At 36.8% G+C, this 23327-nt stretch overlaps 2 protein-coding genes and 1 long non-coding RNA gene across 6 annotated transcripts in view; 1 reads left to right on the forward strand and 2 right to left on the reverse strand.

Annotated features, from left to right (window-relative positions):
• The window catches only part of NADK2 (NAD kinase 2, mitochondrial), a 42426-nt gene extending 32868 nt beyond the window's left edge, over nucleotides 1-9558 (reverse strand). For both annotated transcript variants that reach the window (XM_031444043.2, XM_064480094.1), the window contains exon 1: nucleotides 9068-9558. In XM_031444043.2, the coding sequence (XP_031299903.2) occupies nucleotides 9068-9367 (300 nt within the window). In that variant the 5' untranslated portion in view covers nucleotides 9368-9558. The remainder of the gene's footprint in view (nucleotides 1-9067) is intronic.
• The window catches only part of RANBP3L (RAN binding protein 3 like), a 67812-nt gene that overhangs the window by 3647 nt on the left and 40838 nt on the right, over nucleotides 1-23327 (reverse strand). Inside the window, exons 12-15 of one of the 2 annotated variants that reach the window (XM_010977589.3) lie at nucleotides 22881-23001; nucleotides 21113-21255; nucleotides 17985-18174; nucleotides 15444-16228 (exon numbers count right to left, since the gene is read on the reverse strand). In XM_010977589.3, the coding sequence (XP_010975891.2) occupies nucleotides 16185-16228; nucleotides 17985-18174; nucleotides 21113-21255; nucleotides 22881-23001 (498 nt within the window). In that variant the 3' untranslated portion in view covers nucleotides 15444-16184. Of the gene's footprint in view, nucleotides 1-15443; nucleotides 16229-17984; nucleotides 18175-21112; nucleotides 21256-22880; nucleotides 23002-23327 lie in introns of those variants that run through there. The other variant, XM_031444036.2, reaches the window with a different exon arrangement.
• The window catches only part of LOC135319480 (uncharacterized), a 155033-nt gene continuing 141282 nt past the window's right edge, over nucleotides 9577-23327 (forward strand). For both annotated transcript variants that reach the window (XR_010378120.1, XR_010378119.1), the window contains exons 1-2: nucleotides 9577-9926; nucleotides 18811-18916. This is a non-coding gene — a long non-coding RNA (uncharacterized LOC135319480). The remainder of the gene's footprint in view (nucleotides 9927-18810; nucleotides 18917-23327) is intronic.

The raw sequence follows: 23327 nt of genomic DNA on the forward strand, positions 1-23327 counted from the left end.
TAGAGAATATAAGTTCTTATATTAATTATTTTTATAAATGATCTAGCTGTTTGGGCTAGTAAGCTGCATTAATATGAACTGGCTAACTAGGCAGATAAGAGATAAGGCATTTTTTAAAATCACTAATAAAAAGTATCATTTAGAAAGTCTTAAATCATTTATTCAACTGGCTCTTCTATTTTTAAAAAAGTTTTAATATTCAAAAGCTAGCCCTCTGAAAATAATAAGACTTCAAATATTTAAAAACACACTTTAATCAGACAAAAACAAGAACACATGAATCCTCTGTAAAATGTCTTACAATTAAGAGGTTAGAGAAATTACTGAAATTTAGAATACATTCTCAACTCTGCAATACTATACCTTACATATTAGCAACAAAGTCTTAAATATTTTCTTTCTTTTTTCTCAAAAAACTTGTTAGTTTTTATCTGCATTAAAAAAAATTTTTAAGATTACCAGGATACTTGAGAAAAAAAAAAAGTGTGAATATAAAAGATCTACAAGTAGATATATTTCAGTATAAGCAACACAATTTCTCCTAAAAATTTCCAAAAGCCACCATCACTTCTCCCCATTTGCCTCTGAGGTTAAAACACAATACAACATGAAAGGGAAAAAAAAGAAGATTCTGAAGACAGAAATTTACCACACCTTTTGGTCAAATGTGATAGTTACACTATTTTCTAAATGGCCCAAACGCTTTTATTAAAGTTTCACAGACATTTTTACATGACCAAAATTGAATCCATTACAAACACAAATTTCTTAAACTTGTTTTACGAGTCAGATGAGTGTACTATTTTGTACTCCATGTAATTTCCATGAAATCTCAGTAAGGGAAGGAAATAGGCGTTTTTAAACTAACACATAGGAAGTGCACACACTTATGAGGCAATGAGTTTGGTATGTAAACTCACTGAGCATAATTTAGGCACTCTTAGAAGAATACACTTAAATGGTATGCTAAGCACTACTCAAATTGCCTTAGAAGGATTAGTGCCACCTAACTGACAGCTAGAAAGTAAACTATTTACAGAGCATGATCAAGCTAGGTACAGGGAACCCTAAATATTTCTTGAGATATATTTGGTATTTACCTTGGATCATTTCAGTTCCACTTACCCTTTTTCTCAGGCACTCAGTTTTACTTTCCCCACTGTTCCCTTCCTACCTCTGCATTCCTCTTACTTCTGTTTACCTACCCCCTTGTATGTTGGGATTGCTCAAGGTTCCATCTCTGGCTTTCTTATCTGCTCCCATTTCATTTTTGTTGTCTCCCCACTCTAGGGGCTTGATCTACTAAGTATGCACCAGAAACTATGGAATTATACTGTTAGCTCAAGCCCGCTTCTTGAGTTATAGGCTCAAATTTTCAAATGCCTACCCTTTATATCCACCAAGAGGCAGACGGGGTACCTCTTTCCAAAACCATCAAAATCTGATTACATATTCCTCCTTCTAATTTGCCCTTAGGAATCCCAAAGTACCTCCATTTACCCAGTCAACAGAATAAACCCCAGGTGTCACCTTTAATTCTGCCCTTAAAATCTCCACAGTCAGTGAGGAAGACCAATAATTATACCTGTAAACTGTTCCTCCAATCTGTCCTTCACAGTCATGCTGCCACTGCTTGAGTTCTAGACACCAACAGCTCCTATCTGGTCTCATGCAATAGCCTGCCTCTCAAATTTCTAAACCAGGTTCTTCTTTTTAAAAAGGTATTTCCCATTCCCCCCATCTAACCACCACCACCACCACAAGCCTGCTTTCATACTAGTCCCATAACGGTGAAGTCTCAGAAAAACTGACCCATCACTCCACTCCTGTAGGGAAAGAGAGTAAGGCTAAGCAAGGGTTGTGTTCTGCTGCTAAAAGACTGAGAACCACTATAAGATAAAACCATGGCATTCAACAACTTTATAAGGCCCAGACTACCTGCTTAGCCTCAATAATACTCACTCTTGAGTAATGATTTTCAAATTGCCCTTAGAACAGTTACCACATCAATCTAATGGCCACAACCAGCACTATTACTAAAGAGAAAATAAACTATACTATATGTAATAAGGGTAAATTGTTTCATGTTCTCTTCTATTTCAAACATGAGTTTGTCATGATGTAAACTTTTCCTGACTGGGAATTAGTCACCAATGTTTGAGTTCTATTGGCAAAAAGATGAACTTTCCCAGTGTCTTGCTAGTACTGTTCCCTCTCCTTCACATAAAAATTCTTCCTTATTCTTCAATACTTAACTTAAACATCCTAAAATTAAAAGATGCAATTTCACTCTCATTACATGGGCAAAAAAATTACAGTCTATGGAGTGCTGATGAGAACGCAGGGATCAGGGAGTCATTCAATGCTTATGGAAACATTATTTGTACTTTAATTACAGCATTTTTTTAACTAGTGGAAAAATAGGAAAAAACCTAATTATCCAAACAATGCAATACTATACAGCTGTTAAAATGAATTCACATATATCAACATAGAAAACCAATAGTGAATAAGAAAAGCAAATTTCTAAAAAATAAACACATTCTAAAGAATAATATTATTGATGTAACTTTTTAAAGACACAAAATATTACACTCTTTATGGACATAGTCATATTAATAAATATATAATATGGATGAGAAAGATACAAACTAGTGGTTACCTCTGAGAAGGGAGAGTGAGAAAAAGTTGGAAGGCCAGGGCTTTAGTTGTAACTATAATATTTCCTTTAAAAATATCTGAAGACAACAAAATAATATGTTAAGTCTACATAGCTGGATACACAGGTATCTAGTTATGTTCTGAAACTTTTCTATGTGGTAGAAATGTTTCATAACTGAAAAAAATCTAAACTTTAAAAAGATCACTAAAAAGTCTACTTAAAAACTGAAAAAGCATTCAGGGGTCTTCTTTTTCCCCCTTGATCTCTGACCTTCCCCAAATTACTCTCCTTTCTGTATTCCCATGAACCACTTATAAATAGTTATGATTTAATGTATTTTCTCCACACATTTGGAAACCCTGTCTATTCACCATAATTCCCCAGAACTTAGCAGGATGCCCAGCACTCAGCAGGTGCTCAATGAATGAACTGGTGAATAAATATTTAAAATTGACACTTAAGACAAAGTAAGCCAATGAACAAACTTCCTGAAATGCTGGCAACAGTGACACTGAAAGCAAGCAAGTATTTCTAAAGCAGATCATAATTTTTATAACTCTTTTCTCCATTACAAAAATTGTTTTTAATGTAAAGTAAAAAATTCAAAAATTACAACCTCCTCTAAGAAATTGGTTTTTAAAAAATACTGAGCAGAGTCAAATTCAACAAATCTTCAGTTACTTCAGTGATTTACCTTAGTAAAGGAAACTATTTTGAAGCGATCAAATCAGTGCCATTTTTAGGTACATAATTTAATAAATCTAACAATGACATTCACAAAATCATTATTGTGGCTGTAAAATTAGAATTAGTTATGCTACTTTACATTATGTAAATATAGATTATTTACTATAATCTTCCTAAAAATCATGAAAAAAAGTAGATATTATTATACCTATTTCAAAGTCAAAGAGGCTGATAATGAGAGAGAGGTTTGGATATTTCCTCAAGTTTACAAAACCAACAGATTGATACCAGGATCACAACTCAGATCTCCTGCTCTTAATTCAGGACTTGCCCCACTATATTCTGCTAACATTCCTACATTAGCCATATATTTTACTCCTGCTTGAGAACTATAAAAAGTCATTAGGCTCAATTATAATGATTAAGTTACAAAGGCCAAGAAACAATTCTGTTCCTTATCATGTCCTAATTCTACCAACTTTCAGTTATAAGAGAGCCAAATGAAAAAAAAAAAAAGAGAGAGAGAGAGCGCGCCAAATTGCTGAACTTCCCTCGAATGCAAATGCTTTACAGAACAGAGGTTTGTCTAACTTGCACATTAGAATGCTGCACAATCCACACCTAGTGGTTTATTATAAAGAAGATATTATATGTGTGTGTGTGTGTGTGTGTGTATATATATATATATATAAAATGAATTTTCCTAAAGCATGAAAAAACTGGCACACTTGCTGATATTTTGAAAGGCACATTTTTGTTACATATTACAAAGTAAAGTGGCAGTGAAATAATCAACTTATACTTTACTAAGAAGACATTAACATGCACCAATAAACACTTTTCTTTACTCAGAGTATAATTAATATAATTAAAAACATAGGAAAAGTGATCACAGTAAAAAAAATCATGTTATTTACAATTTCATGGCTGGTCACATGTTTGTAGTTTTTAAAACCTCTCCCAGGTAAGTTTGATACAAAGTGGAAGTTGACTATCAGGGCCCTGAAGCATATTGGTCAATGATTCTGTTAATGGTGGAATTTCAGCTACTGTGATATTCAATCCTTTTACATCTTTATGAGTCTCCTATTTAACTGCAAATATTACGGGAGTATACCTTAACTCTCTATTTTCCAAGTTGTGTTCCACAGAATTTAAAACATTTTCTGCCAAAAAACATTTTCATCAGTAAAACTAAAAATAATCTTTTGTTTAGGCTCATGTTTCTCAAACATATTTAATTCACAGAAGGAATGGAAATTGACTAGAGGATGGAGGTGGGCTGCAAAAGTAAAGACACTGAGGGGTGCAAATCAAACCACCCTGAAATGCCATTTTTCACCTACCAAGATGGCAAAAGACCCCAAGATGTAATAAACTGTTTATGAAAAAACAAGCATCTTCATATGTTGCTGGTGAAGGTATACAATGGCACAGCCTCTAAGAGAAGCAATCTGGCTATGCTTATTGAAATTTCAAACACACATGCCTTGTGACTTAGCAGTTCCACTCTTAGGTATTTTAGAGCTTGATCCACATATCTATGAATTAACAAAAATGTTATTCATTACAGAATGTATTTTAATAAATTAAGGCATCTGTGCACAATGGAATACTGATTAAAAACTATTTAAAAAGAACAAGGTGCAGAATAGCTTAAATGATGTGTTATCATTGAGTAAAAGGGATGGGATAAAGAAAAAGAATATTTCACTGTGTTGATTTGTATACACTGATTATTTCTGGAAGGAAAACACAAGAAATTGATTAACATTAGTTACTTTCAGAGACAGAAACTAAGTGCACAGTGACAAGAATAAGAGAAGGACTTTTCATCGTATACCCTTCTGTATCTTTTACATTTTGAACAATTTTAATGTGCTAATCCACAGATAAATTTAATTAAATAAGCAAAACATCTAGTGGAAACTAAAGCAATTTGAAATCAATGGAAAATGACGTTCAAGACAGGAACTGATCAGAAATGAAACTCAAGAGGTAGATAGAAGCCAATTCATGAAGAGCCTTGTTTAGCACACTGAAGATAATAAAGGTTCACCCACAATAGTGTTTCTCAAAGTGTGATCTGGGGACCACTTGGAAAACTGGAGAGCTTGTTAAAAACGCAAATACCTGGACAAAGCATCAGCAACCTTAAAGGTATAGTACAGAGAGGCCGAGTTTGGGAGTGCCCACAAACTGAATCTGAATGTTGGAGCCAGGGTAGAGGGGGCTAAGGTTCAGGTACCTGCATTTTAACAAATTCCCTGGGTGACTCCACAGGTTACAGGGAGTTTTTGAGGAGTTCTAAGCAGAGGAGTAACGTGGCCAGATGTTCACTTTGGATAGACCCCTCTGGTTCCTGTGTCTGGAAGATTTGAAAGGAGTGAGTTTCTGTTAGAAGGCTCTGGCAACACTCCAGATCATGTTCTTTAATTTGATAAAAAGTCACAGTGCACATACTACACTCTCTGCATATGAAGTAAAAGTATTATCTGCCCCAGAACCGCAACCTAAGCTATACCATTGTTTTCAGAAAACTAGGTAAGGGAAACAAAACCCAAGACACTGCATCTCCCAAATCTGCCAAGAAGGCAATAACTAGGAGTAATTTAAGCCAATAATTGAGAGACTACTAAATGGAATTATTCTATTCCATTAGGAAACTAGTTTTTTAAAAAATCTAAAAATGGAAACCATTAAAGGGGGTTGCTTCCAGGGCTGTGAGACTTGGAGTGGGAGGAGAGAGGGGTGAAAATTGCTCATTTCTAATTTGGCATATATTAAAAATTTTTTAAATAAAACCTTCTCTTTGACCAATAAGGCATGTTTAGAATGTCAAAACCCTTTCCAATCAGCTTTGATTCATCTCAAGGTCTAGTTTGTAGAGTGTCATCAACCGTGGTAACATAAGTTCCACATCCACTGACAGCTACATCTCTTATGATACAAGTAACTATACTAATAGTTTAATTAGCCTTTGTAAAGTCTTGAGCTGGTAGAGGTACAACCCTGGACTAGAAATCCTCTATTCACAAAAAAAAGTCATTGATCCATTAGGGGAAGAGAAAAGCAAAAATTAAAATTAAAATGTAACCAATATGAAAGAGTAACTGAAAGTCAAACTTTGACCCAGTCTGTACATGCTTTATCAACTGAAAAGTATTTCCTCTAATTGTTTAAGTTTTTACAAAGTTAGAGAACCAACCATAAGGCTTCAGGGCATGAAATTATACTGGCATTTCAACCCTCATCTTCCATTTGCATTTTAACAAGTAACGTAATAAATCTATTTTGCCATAAAACCACCACCACCACCACCACCACAACAACAAAAGAGAACCCTCTGATAACAAAACTTCAGGTTACCATGACACTATAGACATAGCAGCCATGATGCCAGAAGACTCAAGCAAGCACTTGGCTACTTTCTTTTATACCCAATTCACATGACTCATATACCTTAGTATCTTTTACTCCAGCAAAACAGCAAACAATATCTATTAATCATCGTATCATTCCTATTAGAGTCCCATTTTAGAACAACTTCACACAGCCTAGTATTCTTTGGGCTGTTCCTGATCTCTGGTCTGGGCTCCACCTAACACTATTCCATTCTGAATACTGCTCTTAATATAAATGATAAAACTCAAATCAGTAGGAAATAAACCCAGTAGAATTTAATTGAAATGACAACAAAAACGACTATTTCAAAACTGTGTTCTATAGTCCAGAAGTTTTACTTCAAAAGTTTTCTTACTGCAAACAGCATACACAATAGGCAAATATTTACCTATTACAGATTTCTCTTTAGATACTCAGAGTGGCTGCTACCGGTAATTCGATTTTTAAAGACCTGATTCGCCTATCTTTAAAATGTTTTGATTAGTGGCAATCTAGTCCAGAGGTCCAGGAATTAATCTAATTCAGATGCCACCATTTTTCTTGAGGCCTTGAAAAAGTTACTTAGAGTTTCAAAATACCAGAAAAGGCCTTGGAGACTGTCTAGCCCAACTCTAGTATTTCACATACTGAACTAGGTGAAAGCACTTTTAAAACTGACAATACTACAAAAAAGTATCGTTTTCACCCAGGAGGCCCAAAGAAGTTAAAAGGAAGCAGAGGAAGTTAACCACAGAGAACCTTGGCCTGGCTCCAAGCTGCTGATGCCCAATCCCACATTCTGAACATGCCAATCAAGTATACGATTTTAAATTGTTGTGGAAGGCTTCCCTAAGATTTCATGAGGAACATACTTATTATGGCTATCTGGCACTTGACAATTTCTAAAAAGTAGATCTTGCAAAATTAAGAGTACAACCAAAGGGGCTCACCTCCTTCCCAAAACAGAAACGCTTCTGACATTACTCCCTGCCTCGCCCTCAATTTTACTCCCTAACAGAAATTCAACTACGCCAACCTCCCGCTCAAGCTGTTTGCTAACTTACTGTTTAAATGTCTTCTATAAACTGCTACCTTCAAACACTTGAGGAAAAGAAGAGAAATCCGCACCTAGCATTTCCATCAGATAAATACAGCGGCCCTCTTCAATTAACTCATTAAACAATCAAGAAGTTTAATGCTGAAAATAGATTCAGTACTTAAAGATGACTTACAATTTCATTTTGATACACCTACAAAATATTACCAAAAATTGCTGATGATTACTAACCAGGAGTTTACAATAGGCTGTCTATTCGTTTCCAGAATTCTACAGGATTATGGTTATAGGCCATTAATTCCAAAGCTTTTTGATGCAGTGTCAACAATTAGTGATTTCCAATTGAGATTTTTCTGGACACGGTAGCATCATTACTCCCCCTTCCCCAAAGTGGTGGGGACATGGGATCAGAAGCTTAAAAAAAAGAGTGAAGGCAGACAAAATAAGGGTTTTTTTTTTTCCTTAGGTGTATTTATATACTTTGCAAGATATTAATATCTATACCAAATATAGTCTATTGTGTTGGCACTGCTACATTATAGACGTAGGAGCTTTATTTCGCAATTACCAGGTTTACCTCCCTTTTGTTTATACCCTTCTACTTAATAAGATATTTTCAAAGTCAAACTTTCTCCCTTGCTGTTTCCAGCACCAAAGGTACGTGAGCTTTTAAAACAAACTCCTAGAATCTTGTCAGACGACTACGTTCCCGCACGGAAAAGGCTCACCGAGCCCGGCTTTCCCGAGTGCCCCCTTCCTCGCAATCCTCCGAGTTAAAAGGGGGTGTGTCCGCGGTATCAAGGCCCTCTTTTCCGCTGCCCGCTGCCTGGTCCCGGGTCCCCTTCCCCTGGGGCGGCCTGAGCAGCGGTCCCCAGAGCGTCCAGACCTCAGACACCGGCCCACCCTTCTTGGGGTTGCTGTTGCTACTCCCAAAAGAGAAGTGGGGGTGGCGAGGGCACAAATGAATCCCCAAACCTCTCCCACCGTGGGAGCCCCTCTTCCCCCATCCAAGGTTTCCTCGAGACATCCCCGCCTTGGGGGTCTCCGCACTAACAGCGACCCTCTCCCTCTCTACTCACACACACACACACACACGGAGGAGGGCCTACAAGCGAAGCCAGAGGGAGTGGCGGGCTGCCAGCAGGGCAGGCAAAGCATCTAGGACGCCTCGGGAAGCATCGCCCGAGGGGGCGCGGCCGCCCCCGAAAGTCGCGGCCGAGCCGGGGAGCGAACCAGGGCCGCACAGAGACACAACGGGCGGGGCCGCCGGGACCCACCAGCTGCTTCAGATCCTCCTCCGAGAGCTCCGCGTAGCGGTACCGCTGCTGCTCGAACTCGTACCGGGTTGTTTTGGCCACCACCACTACCCGGGACGGGCGGAAGCCGCCGTCCGGGCGGCTGCCACAGCCCGCCAGCTCGCGCGGCTGCCCCTGCCCCAGGTGCCGCCGCCCGCCGCCGTCACCGCCGAGCTGCGGCCGCGCGGCGGGGCCTCCCGCGCCCGGCCCCCTCAGCGCCGCTGCCCGGCCGCCCGCCACGCGACGACAGCTGCCCAGCAGGAAGCCTCGGTAACAAGTCATCCTCCGCCCAGCAGCGGCTGCAGGCCCGGGCTCCCGCCTCCGCTCTGCGCCGCCGCAGCCTCTGTGTTCGTGCTGGGCGGGCAGAGGTTAAGTGCACCGCGTAGCGTGGCCCGCGGCGCGAGGGGGACGTGCCTAGACGTTGACGGGGGCGGAGAAAGCCGGGCGACTCGGAGGCGGGAGAGCCCAAAAGAGGGAAAGGTAGGCGGAGAAGAGCTAGCGGCCTCCGGGTAGTGTGTTGTGTTTGCTTGGGTAGCCTTTTCCATCCACGCCTGCGCAGTGGCCGCTTCCCTGCCCGGGGGCCGACCTCCAGCCCCACCCCTTTCCCCGTGTTCTCCGCCCCGCCCCTGGCCAACCTGTCAGCCAATCAGAGCTCGTGGCAGTTTCGGAGGCCGAAGAGCTGCGGGAATTGGCTGCGGCCGGAGGACGAGCTGGAATTCTATTTGGTGTTGGAGCTGCCCAAGGAGCCCCGTTGGAACCGGTCTGAGGCGGCGTGGGGGCTGCGAGTGCGATTTTGAGCACCTGGCGGGAAAGCATGGACGGCAGCAGCTCCTTGCGCGGGGTCAGTTGTTTTTCGCTATTGCACATGAGATTAGACCCTTTAATTATTACACCTAAGACTATATACCCTTTGTTTACCCTTTCAACCAACGGGTATTTGATGGCCGGTATATCCAACGCTGGGCCTGGGGCTGAAGAGATGGACCCAGGACCAGATGCACAATTTGCGGGGCCTAGCGCAAAATGAAAACGCAGAGTGCCTTTTCAGAAATTAATTATTGCAATTCAGATAGAGAGCAGTAAGCCGAGTACCAGGCTCATCAAAGCAGGGTGTTCCGTGGGACTGCGCAGGTGGCAGTCCCTGCTAACCACCAAAAAACTACTACCCCAGAGAAAGATGGGTAGCCTTTAAGAAAGTTAGAGGATAATGGGTAGACGAGTCTGGCCAAGTGGAGTATTCCCATATATGGTTGAAAAAATTGATAGGAAAAGAATGAAGGGTTAGGAATGTTAATAATTTGGACCTTATCCTATAGGCAGTAGTTGGCCTTTTGAAGGCTTTTAACTGGAAAGAAATGAGTCCTGAGAAGCGATGTTTAATGACCGTTGATCTGATTTTGGAATATTGAAGAGCTTGGGAGGCAGGAGGAGGAAGGGTGACTCGAGCGGTGTTGAAATAGTTGTGCATGAGCCTAGGCTGGGGTAGTAGTGGAAATGGAAGAAAATGCTCTCGTTATAAGAGGAGAATCAAATGGCAGTGCACATCCGAGTGTTTATTCCTCTTGCTCTTTAGATTTATTTGCTTTGGCACCCTCATTGCGTCTTTGTAGTCCTGACGCTATCAGTAACTAGCTTTTGGACTTTGGACAGATTGCTTCATCTTTCTGGGCCTCAGATTCCTCATCTATAAAGTGAGGGAATTGAACTAGTGATTCCACTATTCTATCAAGCCCAAATTGATTCCAAATCTGTCACTTTTACTTTTCAGCAGGCCACCACCACCAGCATTCACTCATGAGTTCACTGAATATTTTGAGTCCCTACTGTGTCCCAGATAGTATATTAGACTGGAAAATACACAGTGGAGTCTGATAGATGTCTGCTTTTAGAAGGTCACTGATCCCTTCTGGACAGGAACTTTGCCTCACAGCAGCTACTAATAGCAACTTGTAGTGGACCCTTAAGCACACCCCAACTTCTGTGAGATGTAAGTTACTCACTTATAACTTTCATCATCCACAGGGTCTTTTCTGTTCTTACTATTTCAACACTTTATAATTTGTTAGATATTAGAAAGGAAGAAAAGGGAGCAGTCACAGATGACACTGAGGTTTGAAGTTTGGGTGACTAGGAGAGTGTCAGTTGATCGATTTGACAAAAAAAAAAGAATCTAGAAAACCTGTTTTGGATCAGTCTTTGAGTTTTGTCAACATATGCAAAAATCTCAGACCCCTTTTCTTCCTATTTCACAGGAAAGAACTCAAATTTTTGGATCTCCCCCCATTTCCGCTACAAACTACATTGACATCTCATTTGGAATATGACTTTGTCCATTGTTATTTTTGGGTCTTATCTGTCTCCTTCCAAACTATTATTCCATCAAGTTTTCCCTTTGGATACACCTTTAATTCTCCCTCTCTGTTGGACTTTTCCTCTTCACTATTAAACATGCTGATGTCTATGACATCTTTAATTTAAAAAAAAAAAAGCCTCAGCTTTTTATATATTGCTTGTCTTCTGTTTATAGCTAGGATTCTTGAAAGAGTAGTTATTCATCATTGTCACATCCCTGCTTCCCGTTCATTCATCAACCTGTTGTCATCTAGTTTCTCCCCACCACTTTACTAATTAGGGCTATTTCCAAGATGACCAAAGAGCTGATTGTAAACTCAGAAGATATTTTTCAGCCCTTCAATGACTTGGTCTTTCTGCAGCATTTGAAATGGTTATCATTTCCTTTCGAAATTTTTTACTCTGGCTCACAACACACCAGTCCCTAATAGTGTCCCTCCCATCTCTCTGTACCTTTTCTGTTTCCTTCTTCCTAAGCTTATCTTCAGGATCTATCCTTCCCTTGCCTTGCTTTGCCTTCCCTTCTCTCTCTCTCCATTCCCCTGCCTGAGTTTATCTACTCTTGTGTAACGAAAGGAGCTTGGGTTGGGGATTTAAAAAGACCTTGTTTCAAATCCCAGCTTTACTATTTATTGCCTTTGTAAACCTTGGACTAGTACCTTAACTTTTCTGAGCCTACTTCATTTACAAAATGTAATAGCTACCTTGTAAAGTTGTAACTATATGTACAAATGCCTAGCCGCATGCCCACTACAAAGTATACACTTGGCAAATATTAACCCTTTCCCTTTCCCATGACTTCAGCTACTCCAACTATCTTTAGCCCAGATTGTCTCAGGTGTTTCACAACCTTATTTCTAGCTTCCCGTTGGATAACATCCTTTGAGTCTTATATGTACAACACAAGTCTGTGGAGATCAAATTATGAGATTGCTTGCTATGGGCCAGACACCCTGCTAAGTGCTGGAGATAAAATGGATAAATAAAAGGTAGTCTCTCTCAAAGAACATAAAGTCTGTGCAGTGGTAAAATTATATACAGGGTGTTACAGGAATTTGGAGGAACAGGTCTTAACTCAGCCTAAGAGGAGTTAGGGAAAACTTTTTGGAAGTGTCTTAAACTAAGCCTTAAAGATTGAACTAGGTATTCGCCAGAATCAGCAGGAATAAGCAAGGAATTCCACAGAGCAAACAGTGTGAGCAAAGATATGGAGCAACAAAATAGCAGTTCTGAATTCCTAGAGCATTTAGAGGGAGGAAGGCAACAGTGGGAGGTGAAGCTAGAGAGGTAGACTGGGGAAAGACATGGAGAGTGTCACAGCCATGCTTAGGAATTTGGCTTTTACCCTGCCTATCCTAGGAAGCCACTAAAGGGGAAAAACAATACAGTTAGCTTTGCAAAGATTGTGAAAAGAAATTTCTTAGAAGAAATGCAATCACTTTCAAATATCTGAAAGACTCAACCTTATGAGAAATCAGAAAAAGGTAATAGTGAAATAGTCTTTTATATACACAAAATTGGCAGAAATTTTAAAATGTCGATAATCCTCTAATTGTTTGAAAGCTGTTACATCATCAAGTCTTTGTTAGGCTAAACATTTGCCAGTTACTTCAATAACTCCTCCAATGCCATGGTTTACAAATATCATCTTAGAAATTTCCAGTGTGTTCATGTATTCAAATTTGTCTGTTCCAAGTCTGATGTCAAAAATTACCCAGAACTGTGGGTATAGTGTGCCATTGCAAAACAAACAAACCAAAGTGCTGGCATTCACAGATTTAATATCAGTTTCAACTACCCTCAGACAACTAACATAATCTGTAATATTATTGAGTTTCAAACTTGAACTGTATCTATAACAAGGCTGGTGTGCTTTTCTAGTGTATAAGCATACCCAGCCACCTGGGTACCATGTCTCAAGCAAGCTTAAAATGTTCTCAAAATTTTATGGGAAAAATTATTTCTCAGTGTGATATTCACAACTTGAAGATTTACGAGGTTAAGATTTATCCTTCCCAATCCCTAGAATGCCCTCTAGTTTACTTCATTTACTTTCTGACTCTGTGAAAGATAAACATCCCCAACCCTGGCTTTTTTTTTTAAATGACATCCACATAATCTAAGGCCTGTATAGGATATTAGTCCCTGACAACTAAGGGTTCCTGGCTTTGGCAGTAATGGGTGTAAAATAATATTTTAAGAGAGAACATTTTGTTAGTTTGTAATTAAGCTGAGTAACTGGATATAAAAGTCCTGTTAATAGAAAAGAATGTTTAGATTATCCTAAAATGTAACAGGATATCATGTTAAATACACAGTTAGTATATTGGGGGACTATTTATCTAAGTAAATTTTAATAAAAGTAGCGCCTATGGAAGAAGATGTATGCTTTGAAATCACCTACCTAATAACTTATGAAAATGAAATATCATTGTATGATGGATCTCTTTACATTAAGAGGTGGGGGGGAGGGGGACAAAGGATATTAAAAAACCAAAAAGGAGAAGGCTAGATGAAGATATAGAATAAGAAGAAACTAAGATGTTTATATTTCTATTAGCCCCCCAAAATATTACTAAATATTTGCATAAAGATTATAAGAAGGAATAGTAGAGTGGGCAGGAAATGGATTGAAAGTCCTAAGCTAAAGATGTTTTTGCTGTTAGTAGCCATGTCATAATCCCCAAATTTTCACTCTTTCTCTCTCTGCCTTCCTGATATTCTAACACTATTTTTGGTTCTATTGCCCTGGCAATTCTACATAGATCAGAAATTCAGGTAGTCATAATTTTTTTTTGTCTTGTATATGCAGAGGAGTACAAAGAAAATCACAGATGAAAAGAATAAATTCAAGTTATATTAAAATGTTTGAGGCATTGAGAAAATTCATCTCTGCCATAAAAAGAGGACAGGAATAAACACGTCAAGAAAATAAAGAAAATCTCTGTTTTTCTGCTTGAGTTTAACAATTTAGCATAATCCCAGTGTTCCCATATCAGCTACAAGCTTGTAAGAGAACCAATTCTTTAATATCTCCTCCAGATGTCTCCCTGTTTATACTATACTTCTAATGAAAATTTTTCTGAGTTTGTTCTGCATCAGCCACTCGTTTAGAATTAAAAATAAAAAAAACTTAAAACTTCTGTTTTTCCATCCTTTGTAGTCTTCCTTTCATGTTAGAGCTTTTCTTTACTGTTTTTTTTTTCTCTTGATCTTTTCTCTCTTCCTCTCTCACATTAACTTTTCTTCCCATCTCCTGAGTCATTGCTTAATTTAGAAGTAAAGGATTTTATTTACTATATCTATTCTATAGTCACTGGAAGAATAAATGGAAGTTAGCTACTCTTAGTAGTGAAATTTTACTAAGTTTTAGTTACTGAATTATAGGGAAAGAGCAAAACTTTGAACAATTATAACATACTAGCTAAATTATAGTCTAAAAGAGTAATTCAACTTTCATATGCTAAACTTTTTTTTAACGTTCTTTATTGATTTATAACCATTTTACAATGTTGTGTCAAATTCCAGTGTAGAGCACAATTTTTCAGTTATACATGAACATATATATATTCATTGTCACCATATGTTAAACTTTTAAGCATTAGCTCACGTTTGACAATAAATACATATATGTAATTGCTTTTACTACTATAAATGGTACTATAATAATGTAACCTTTTTTTAAGTATGGTCACATGTATACTTCCAAATGAATATTGTTCTTCAAAGTAGAAATTAAGCTATACTAGTATTCCAAATATATTGTCGTTGTCCAAAACATTTTCAGAAATCATTTTGTAATTGTGAATCTTATTCCCTTATTACGGACTGAATGTGTGTGTTCTCACAAAATTCACATGTTGAAGCCTACCCCACGATGTGATGATATTTGGAGATGGGGCTTTGAGAGGTACTTAGGGTTAGATGAGGTTGTGAGAGTAGGGCCCTGGCCTAATAGGATTAATGCCCTTATAAGAAGAGACACCAGAGAACTTGCCACACATACTAGAATATTAATGACAATTTAATTACATAAATAAAGCAAACAACAAGTTAACATATTTCATTTTTTGCATACTTACTGTTTTGATACATAGGTTTTGTTCATTCCTTCAGCAACTTTTGGATGCTGACTGTGAGTCAAGCACATATAAGGTGCAATAGATACAAGTGCACCTTTAAAGGAATTCATACCATGAATATATAATCTTACAGAATTAGGAACTCCAAAGGCTAAATGAAAATATGCATTTCCCAGAAGAAAAAGATGATTTAATGAAATGTTATCATGCAGTTATAATGTTTTTCAAAGAAATGACTCTGGAAATTTTGTAAAAGAATTGTTTTATGGCTAGACAATGTATGACTGAAAAAAATAAATATTTTAGTTATTTATCAAATCCAGCAATTTGTAATTTCAACTATAGTATTCATCAATGTGATGAACAGTCCAAATTAATTCCAAATCCTATTCTAAATTAACTTCTTCAAAAATGATAAATTTTAAACTTCTAAAGGACATGTATTTCTTAAATTCTGTCATTTTCTCCACAATAATCAAAATATAAAACCTTAGAATGATAAGACTACATAAGAGAAACCCTTTAATTGCAACAAATTATATTTCTTGACCTTTTCTATAAAAACTACTCAAGGAATGAATAGGATCTTCTCATTTAGTTAGGATGGCTTAGTTTTTTCAGTTCTTTCTTTTTGTAGATGTTGTCATATTTATAGTAGGTAGCGCTCATGAACAGGCAACTGACTGTCTGTGGGTCCACCTGGAAGAATCTGTGATGTAAATTTAAAATAATTTATTATACAATATTATATTCAGTTTACTTTTTTTCAAAATTACTGTAACTACAATAATTTATTAATGGTAAAATGCATGGTTAAAGATGTAGATTGTAACATCAGAAACATAAAATGGGGTAAAATGTTAAAATATAACTTGTATTTTTTTCAGAGTTGGTTAGTTTAATATATAATTCAATTGAACATGAATACTCTCAAATATGCCTACTGGTGAGGAGATAAAATATATAGAATCCGCATTTTTATAAGTAACATTTGGAAATGTTACTAGTTTTAAATGTGACAGATAATTAAAACTTTCCTTGATTCATGGGCAACAAGTTTAAAAAATCAGACATTTGATTGCTTCCCTAACATTTAACATTTGTATACAACCCCTCCTGGAGGAGGTGCCCAGTGGAAAGGGGAAGAGGTAGCAGGGAAAGGGGGTTTATATGATGGACATTTACGTTGTCTCATTTCCATTGTTTCCCATTTTATATGAAGATAGCTGCATATCACCTCTTTCTTAAAGTGGAATATGGTATAATATGCATTCTATTCATAACCATGTGTCATTTGTTGATGAAATAATTTTGCCATTTAATCCTTATTGCAAGTTAACATTTTTAATGGATACCAACTCATTTTCTAAACACCCCATTTTATTGTTGACAATATAAACTTTATAATAGTATAAAAGAATTTTTTATTCATTTCATACATTTCAAAAAATACTAAGCCGTTTGTTTATGAACAACAAGAAAGACCGTATTCACTTAGTTCTCTGTCTCACTGAGTCTAGCAATTTATGGTCCTGCTGTGCAAGTTTTGTGCATTTTTCCTCTTGGTTACGTTTTTAGTATTAGGCCAAGGAAGCTGTTTCATCAAGTTCGGCACATGTTCTTTGGTAGATTCTTAAATTATGTATGATTAAAATAGCTGTAAGATTTAAAATGGTTAAAAATTGGGAAAATGCCTGGTAACTATTTTTGTAAGTCCATTGTCAGTCCTCGGTAGAGCAGAATTCAGGGCTAAATAAAACTGTTAAGACTGAAAATATTTGGATGACTTTATTGGAAAAGCTACATCTATATAACAAATTGGGCTGATTATTTCCTTGACAATGTTTTTCTCCAAAAATAATGATGAATTTAAGTTTTAAATTCACTCATCAGGACAAGCACTAAAACCTAAAATCCGTTAAATGGTGGTTCCCTTGCAGCCTTGCTCAATTCATGAATCCTGACGTAATGAAACAAATAGCACTTCGCCCTAGGCAAAGAAGGTCTTTGAAAATAAAGCAGTCAAATTCCAAAAAAGGGAATAAACAGGATTTTTCAATATTTCAAGCCAGATTTGCCTGCTGGTTTTATTATGAGTATCTATCATTTCTCCTACTATGGCCAATGATAGGAGGACGGGGAGAAGTGAAGAGAAATATGAATAAATGGTTAATTTCAGTGTAGCAATTAATACTTTACATTGTAAATACGGTCGTTTATGAAATGAATATGCAAATGATGTGCAGATACAGCAATGAGGCTGACTTTCGGTAAAATTCTAATGAAGGCCACATGAAGAAGGCAGTGATTTTCAAACCCACCTCTCAGATCCAAATATCGAGGGCTCTAACCCCAGCCCACTTTGAAAAGATAAGTTTCACTTTTTAAATGTCTATTTCATAGGTAGGGTTGTGAATAAGATTTCTTTCTTAAACCTCTGAACTGACAAAAGAAAAGTTCTTTACCTGATCTAGTTTTAGTGACTTGGATGAAATCATCCTCATCCTCATCACAGCTATCACAGTTAAATTGCTGGAGGACTGTTTCTGGCTGGCTTTCAGCTTGATTTACATCTTGCTGCTTGTCGAAGCTTCGAAGTGCAACAAGACGATGATGTATTGCTGTATACAGACATCCTGTATCTTTGACACTGGCCTGCAAGAGGAAAATTAAGTTGTTAAGAAAATAAGTAACTGAATAACAGCCACATTTTATAGATTTGTAATCTTTTACTATTAATAAGGAAGGGATTATGTGGCGTAAATCTGAAATGTAAATAACCATAAAAACTAAAAGGGCAAAGAGCCAGTTTATCTTGAACCAAATTGAATCCTAAAGCAGGTAATTTTATGAGGTCCCAATGTGTGCATTTTAAATGGAGAAAATGAAATTTTGTGATTTAAAATTTCTATATGAATTTAAGTTTGTTAAGACCATCCTTCCTCCACTGTTTTACACTGTAGAAAATTGTAGGGTTAGAGGGGGGGAAAGTTTTCATTTCCTTTACATCACTTGCTTAGACATCCCTGGCAAGCTGCACGGCTCTGTAGAAAAGCAGAGCTCGTTCAAATAGTCTGTGATATTGTACCATAAGCACATCAGAAGTCCTTGCTCTCAGTATTTTTCTATTTTCAGAGTTGCTATCAATATAAAAACTGATGGTAACAATAACATTTGCTGTTGTTATGTTCTTTAATTTATTCAATCCTTATAATAAAACCAAGATTAATTATTTCATTTGTGGTAGTAAAAGCACATAGTACAGGTACTTGTTTCCTCTTCCCTTTACAGGTGAGAAAATTATGGCTCCGAAAGGCACGACCTGTCTGAGTGTACACAGCTGGTTGGCGAATTGGCTGGGACTTGGTTTTTGTCGTCAAAGTCAGTGCTCTTTAAGGTAACATATCAGTGGTTTACATTTTTGTATCTTTTCACAGTTTCAAAGGAAATCTGGGGAAAATTTTTTCTCTTTGCTAATCCTTCAGAGAGCTATTGAGTCTTTCAAAGCCAAGAACTGAGAATTGAACCAACTACAATGCCAACATTTTGGGAGAGGGTCTTAAAATATGTTTTTTTGTTTGCATGTTCTTAAGTTGCCTGAATTATTTTTAGGGAAAAAAACTATATATTAAATATTTTTGTTTTTCATATTATATTAGATATTACATAATAGGTGTTGAGTAAATATTTGTTGATTTTTGACCAATTTAACTTTTTACATCATGTGTAAAGGTGTAATTTTTCTTCAGTAAGTTATTTAATAACAAATATTGAAAGAGTGTTGTAATTGAAATACAGATACTGTTCTGCTATTTTGACTTTCTTACATTAAATTTTAAATATGCTTTACACTAGTATGTATTTCCTTTTGCCAAATGCACTCAGATGTTTTCATTCAAGAAATTCAGAACAAGAAGTTAAAAATAAAAGCAGTGATATATTTTTTGAACAATAAATTTGCAGTATTTAAAAAAAAATTCCAAGAAGTACCATAAGAAAATGCTGGTGAAAATGAAAATTGGTTCAGTTTTTCTGGAGAGAAATTTGTCAAAACAAGTCAAAATCTTTTCCCAAGAGAATTAATGTATGTACATAGAGAATTTCTTGCAACTTCCTTGTAGAATTTGGAATAATAAACACAGTAAACTACCTAAGTATTTAGCAAAATGGGATTGGTGGAATAAATTATGGTACATAATAGAATTATTTTCACCTATGAAATAATTCTTGAAGAATGAACTACTGTTTAATAAAGGAAAACACTCATTTTCATTGATAAGTGAAAAGGTTAAAGTGTATTTCACAATCAAATACTAGCTATCTAATCTTAACCACTTTATAAAGTGTATTATTATTGTCTTCCTTTGGCAGATGAGTAAAATCAGGTTGAAGAAGGCTAAATAATTTGCCTGATGGTCATACAATATGTACAGTATGGTACATATGTATATACGTACCCACACATCCATATATATATACTAAAATATAGTTAAGACCAAAATGTTACTAGTGACCATCTCTGGGAGTGGAATTTTGGGTGATTTTTATTGTATTTCATTTGCTAATCTCTAAAAATTATCCGACAATTTAAAAAGTCCATGTGGGCCAATATCAAGCAGCAGAATCTAATGGTAGTTAAATCTAATCTAATCTAATCATAGTCTCACTGTCAGTGTCAGGCAGGCTCCTTTACCCACTCAAAGCCGGGGGGCTCTGGCCTAGCAGAGTATCCAGTATTACCTCCCGAAATGGTAAACAGAGTTTGGGTGTCTTACTCTAACATCTTAATACTCAACATCACTTAAACCTAACAGTGCACTTACTAGTAGTTAATAAAACCATTGGTGTTTCATCAGTGGGCACTTGCCAACTTTTTTTTTTTTTTTCATTGCTATTTGGAAGCCAATTTACTTGCATTGTCATCTTCTGCCTGAGTCACTTGGATACTCAGTCTTCTCCATTCTTCTGGGTCTCAGCCTAAGGGGGAAATCCAGCCTTTTATTCTGGCCTGATTACTGCCAGCTCTATCTCTTTTGCCTGGATCTTGTATTTGAGGTCAAGCATTCCTGCTGCCAGGAACAGCTACAGCTATGTTCCCATTCTGTTACCTTGGAGACTGACTCATGTCCAGAATTGGAAATTGCTGTTGGACTGGTTGTTTCAACTTGCTAGCCCTGTGTTTCTCTATTTCTCACTGGGTCCTTTCCAGTAATCTTGAAGCCTCCATTTCAGCATGCAGTATAAGCATCAGACTGTGGATTCCCCTGGCCTCCTAGGAGCCAATCCTGACAATAGCCTCTTTGATAACTCAGTAAGATTGTTGACATAATTTTAATAGTGAGGTGTGGAGGTTTGATGGCATATGCCAGTACAAATGTCCAGGGATGGTGTCAACTGACTACTCTAAATTGGTGTTAATCTCTAAATTTCATAAAAAATTTAGGTCTTACATTAGACTGCAAACAACCGTAATAAATGGTTGATTTTTTGCCAATGGTACAGGTTATTATAATAAAATGAAAAAAAAATTAGTAATTTCAGAGATCTATAAATATAGTAGGGTGATACTCTACCATTGAAATTTGTCACTTACCTGAATTAAAAACACTTTGATGTTATAATCTTCTAAATCAGTAGCTGTTATTCGTAAATTTTTGTGGTTTGCTCTTTGAATCTCCATTTGAGCCCAGAGTTTGCTATTGAGAATCAGCCTGAGGCTGCCTTGGTTGCGCATAACTGAAATAAGAAGGTGAATTTATCAGACTTCAGAACAGTTGATTCCTTAGTCTTCCAGAAGACTTTGCCATTTTTTGAAAGTAAATAAATCTTGTAGTTGTTTTTCAGACTCTGTCTTCACTATTAAATTGCAATTTGACTAGATTATAACTTGGCTTTCAAATTGGGCTTTATTATGTTGGAAGACTTTTTTTAGCTTAAATACTGGAATTACATTTTTTTAAACTATAATATTAAAAATAGTTATAATTTTAGAACTCTTTTAAGGACCTGGTGGTCTGAAGAATATTTATCCAAGAGTTGTTTACAATGGAGAAAACTGAAACAAAAACTTTAAGCATTTAAAAAATGGAATTAGTTAAATAAATGATGGTACAGCTATTGAAGATATTATGAACCCATTTAGGATACTGAAGAAAGATAATTAATGATATAGAAAGGTGACCATGGTATACTATGTAAAAGAAAAAAATCAAGTTACAAAGCAATATAAACACTATGAATCACAAATGTTTCAATATATTTTATACATTTATGGTATATAAAGTCCAGAAAAATATATTTTATTGATAGAGGCTAGCTACTACAGGAAGATAAGCCTATGAATAATTTAATTTTTTTCTTTTTGTTTATCCGTGTTCTCTGTCTTCTGTAATGAATGTGTATTACCTACAAAATTAAAAGAAACGTTTTGTTGGGTTTTTGGCAGGTAGTGGAAGGAGTAAAATTAAACCATTGTAGAAAACATTGTAGAAGACAAGTAGTACCTGCTTTGGTTGGATTATTTGGAAACCTGTTTGCCAGTTACAGAACTGAAGGACACTGTTCCTACTCTCTTAGTCTGAAATCTATTCCTTACTCTTTTGATCTTGATACCTGAAACTTTACACATATCCATTTACCAGCGTCTACCTGTGGTCTCCTCCACAATCTTTGCCCACCAAATATTGACCAGTAAACCCAGCCTGCCAATAGCTCTGCCTGTGCTTTCTTTCAGTCTGGGCCTCTGAGCAATGCCCAGTGTGTCTTTTGGATGCCAAAATCCTCCTCAGTCTTTCTGTTTGACCACATTCTGACCAACACTCACTCTGCCTGCAGGATTCAGTAACCACACATCTTTATTTACTTGGAAACTGACCCTTCATTCCAACCCACACACCATGTTTAGAATGCTAGGAATAAATTATAGGGCAAATATTCTCTTTTAGAAAAACTATTGAATTTAAAAAAAAAGTCATCCTATTCCTTTAAATAATAATGAGATTACTATTTAGGTGTGTGCTGGGCTCTGTCATAAGTGATTTACATGCATTATCTCACTGAATTCTCACAAAACTAGGTCATGGGCTACTGTTATCTTCATTTTAAACTGATGCAACTAGGGCAGAGGGAGGTTAAGTAACTTGTCCAAGGTTATCAGTTAGTGATGGAGCCAGAACTGGAACCTGTGTAGTCTGACCTCAGAGCCGACTTTAAGCAGGAAGCTCCAATAGTACATTGGAAACAATATTGTTTTCAGCAGTCTAATTTACTGACTTACAACACATCTCCAGAACATGATGTGTTCCTATATTGGAAAAATTTCCCTAAGAAATAGTGACTTGCTTTACGAAATAATTCCTTACTTAGTCTTGACTGGAATGTTCCACCATCACTGCTTGTTGCGTCATTCAGTCTCAAAGCTCCTCTGCCCCTTTCAATCCAGGACTGTGCTGTTTTGTTGAATATAAAAAGCTTGCAGTTGATCTAAAGGACAATTTTTTTAAATGTCAAAATATAGAAATTTTTCAAAATGATTTCTTTCCTCAGTTATAACACTTTTATTTGTCTGATATTTTATCAGAATAACCTTTGTTAATGATTTCTAAACCAGCTTTACAAATTTATCTAACTTCTAAAACCAGACAATTTTTGAATGGTCAAACATTAAAAAACAAAAAGATGCAAAGTGAAGAATACCCCACCAACTCTAGTTCCCAATCTTCCAGTTTTCACCCCCTGCAACGAGTAATCACTGTTGCTAATGTTTTGCTTATTTTTCTAGAGATATTTGTATGTCTATACATGCAAAT

This window comes from Camelus dromedarius, chromosome 3, assembly GCF_036321535.1.
Source record: "Camelus dromedarius isolate mCamDro1 chromosome 3, mCamDro1.pat, whole genome shotgun sequence".
Lineage (NCBI taxonomy): Eukaryota > Metazoa > Chordata > Mammalia > Artiodactyla > Camelidae > Camelus > Camelus dromedarius.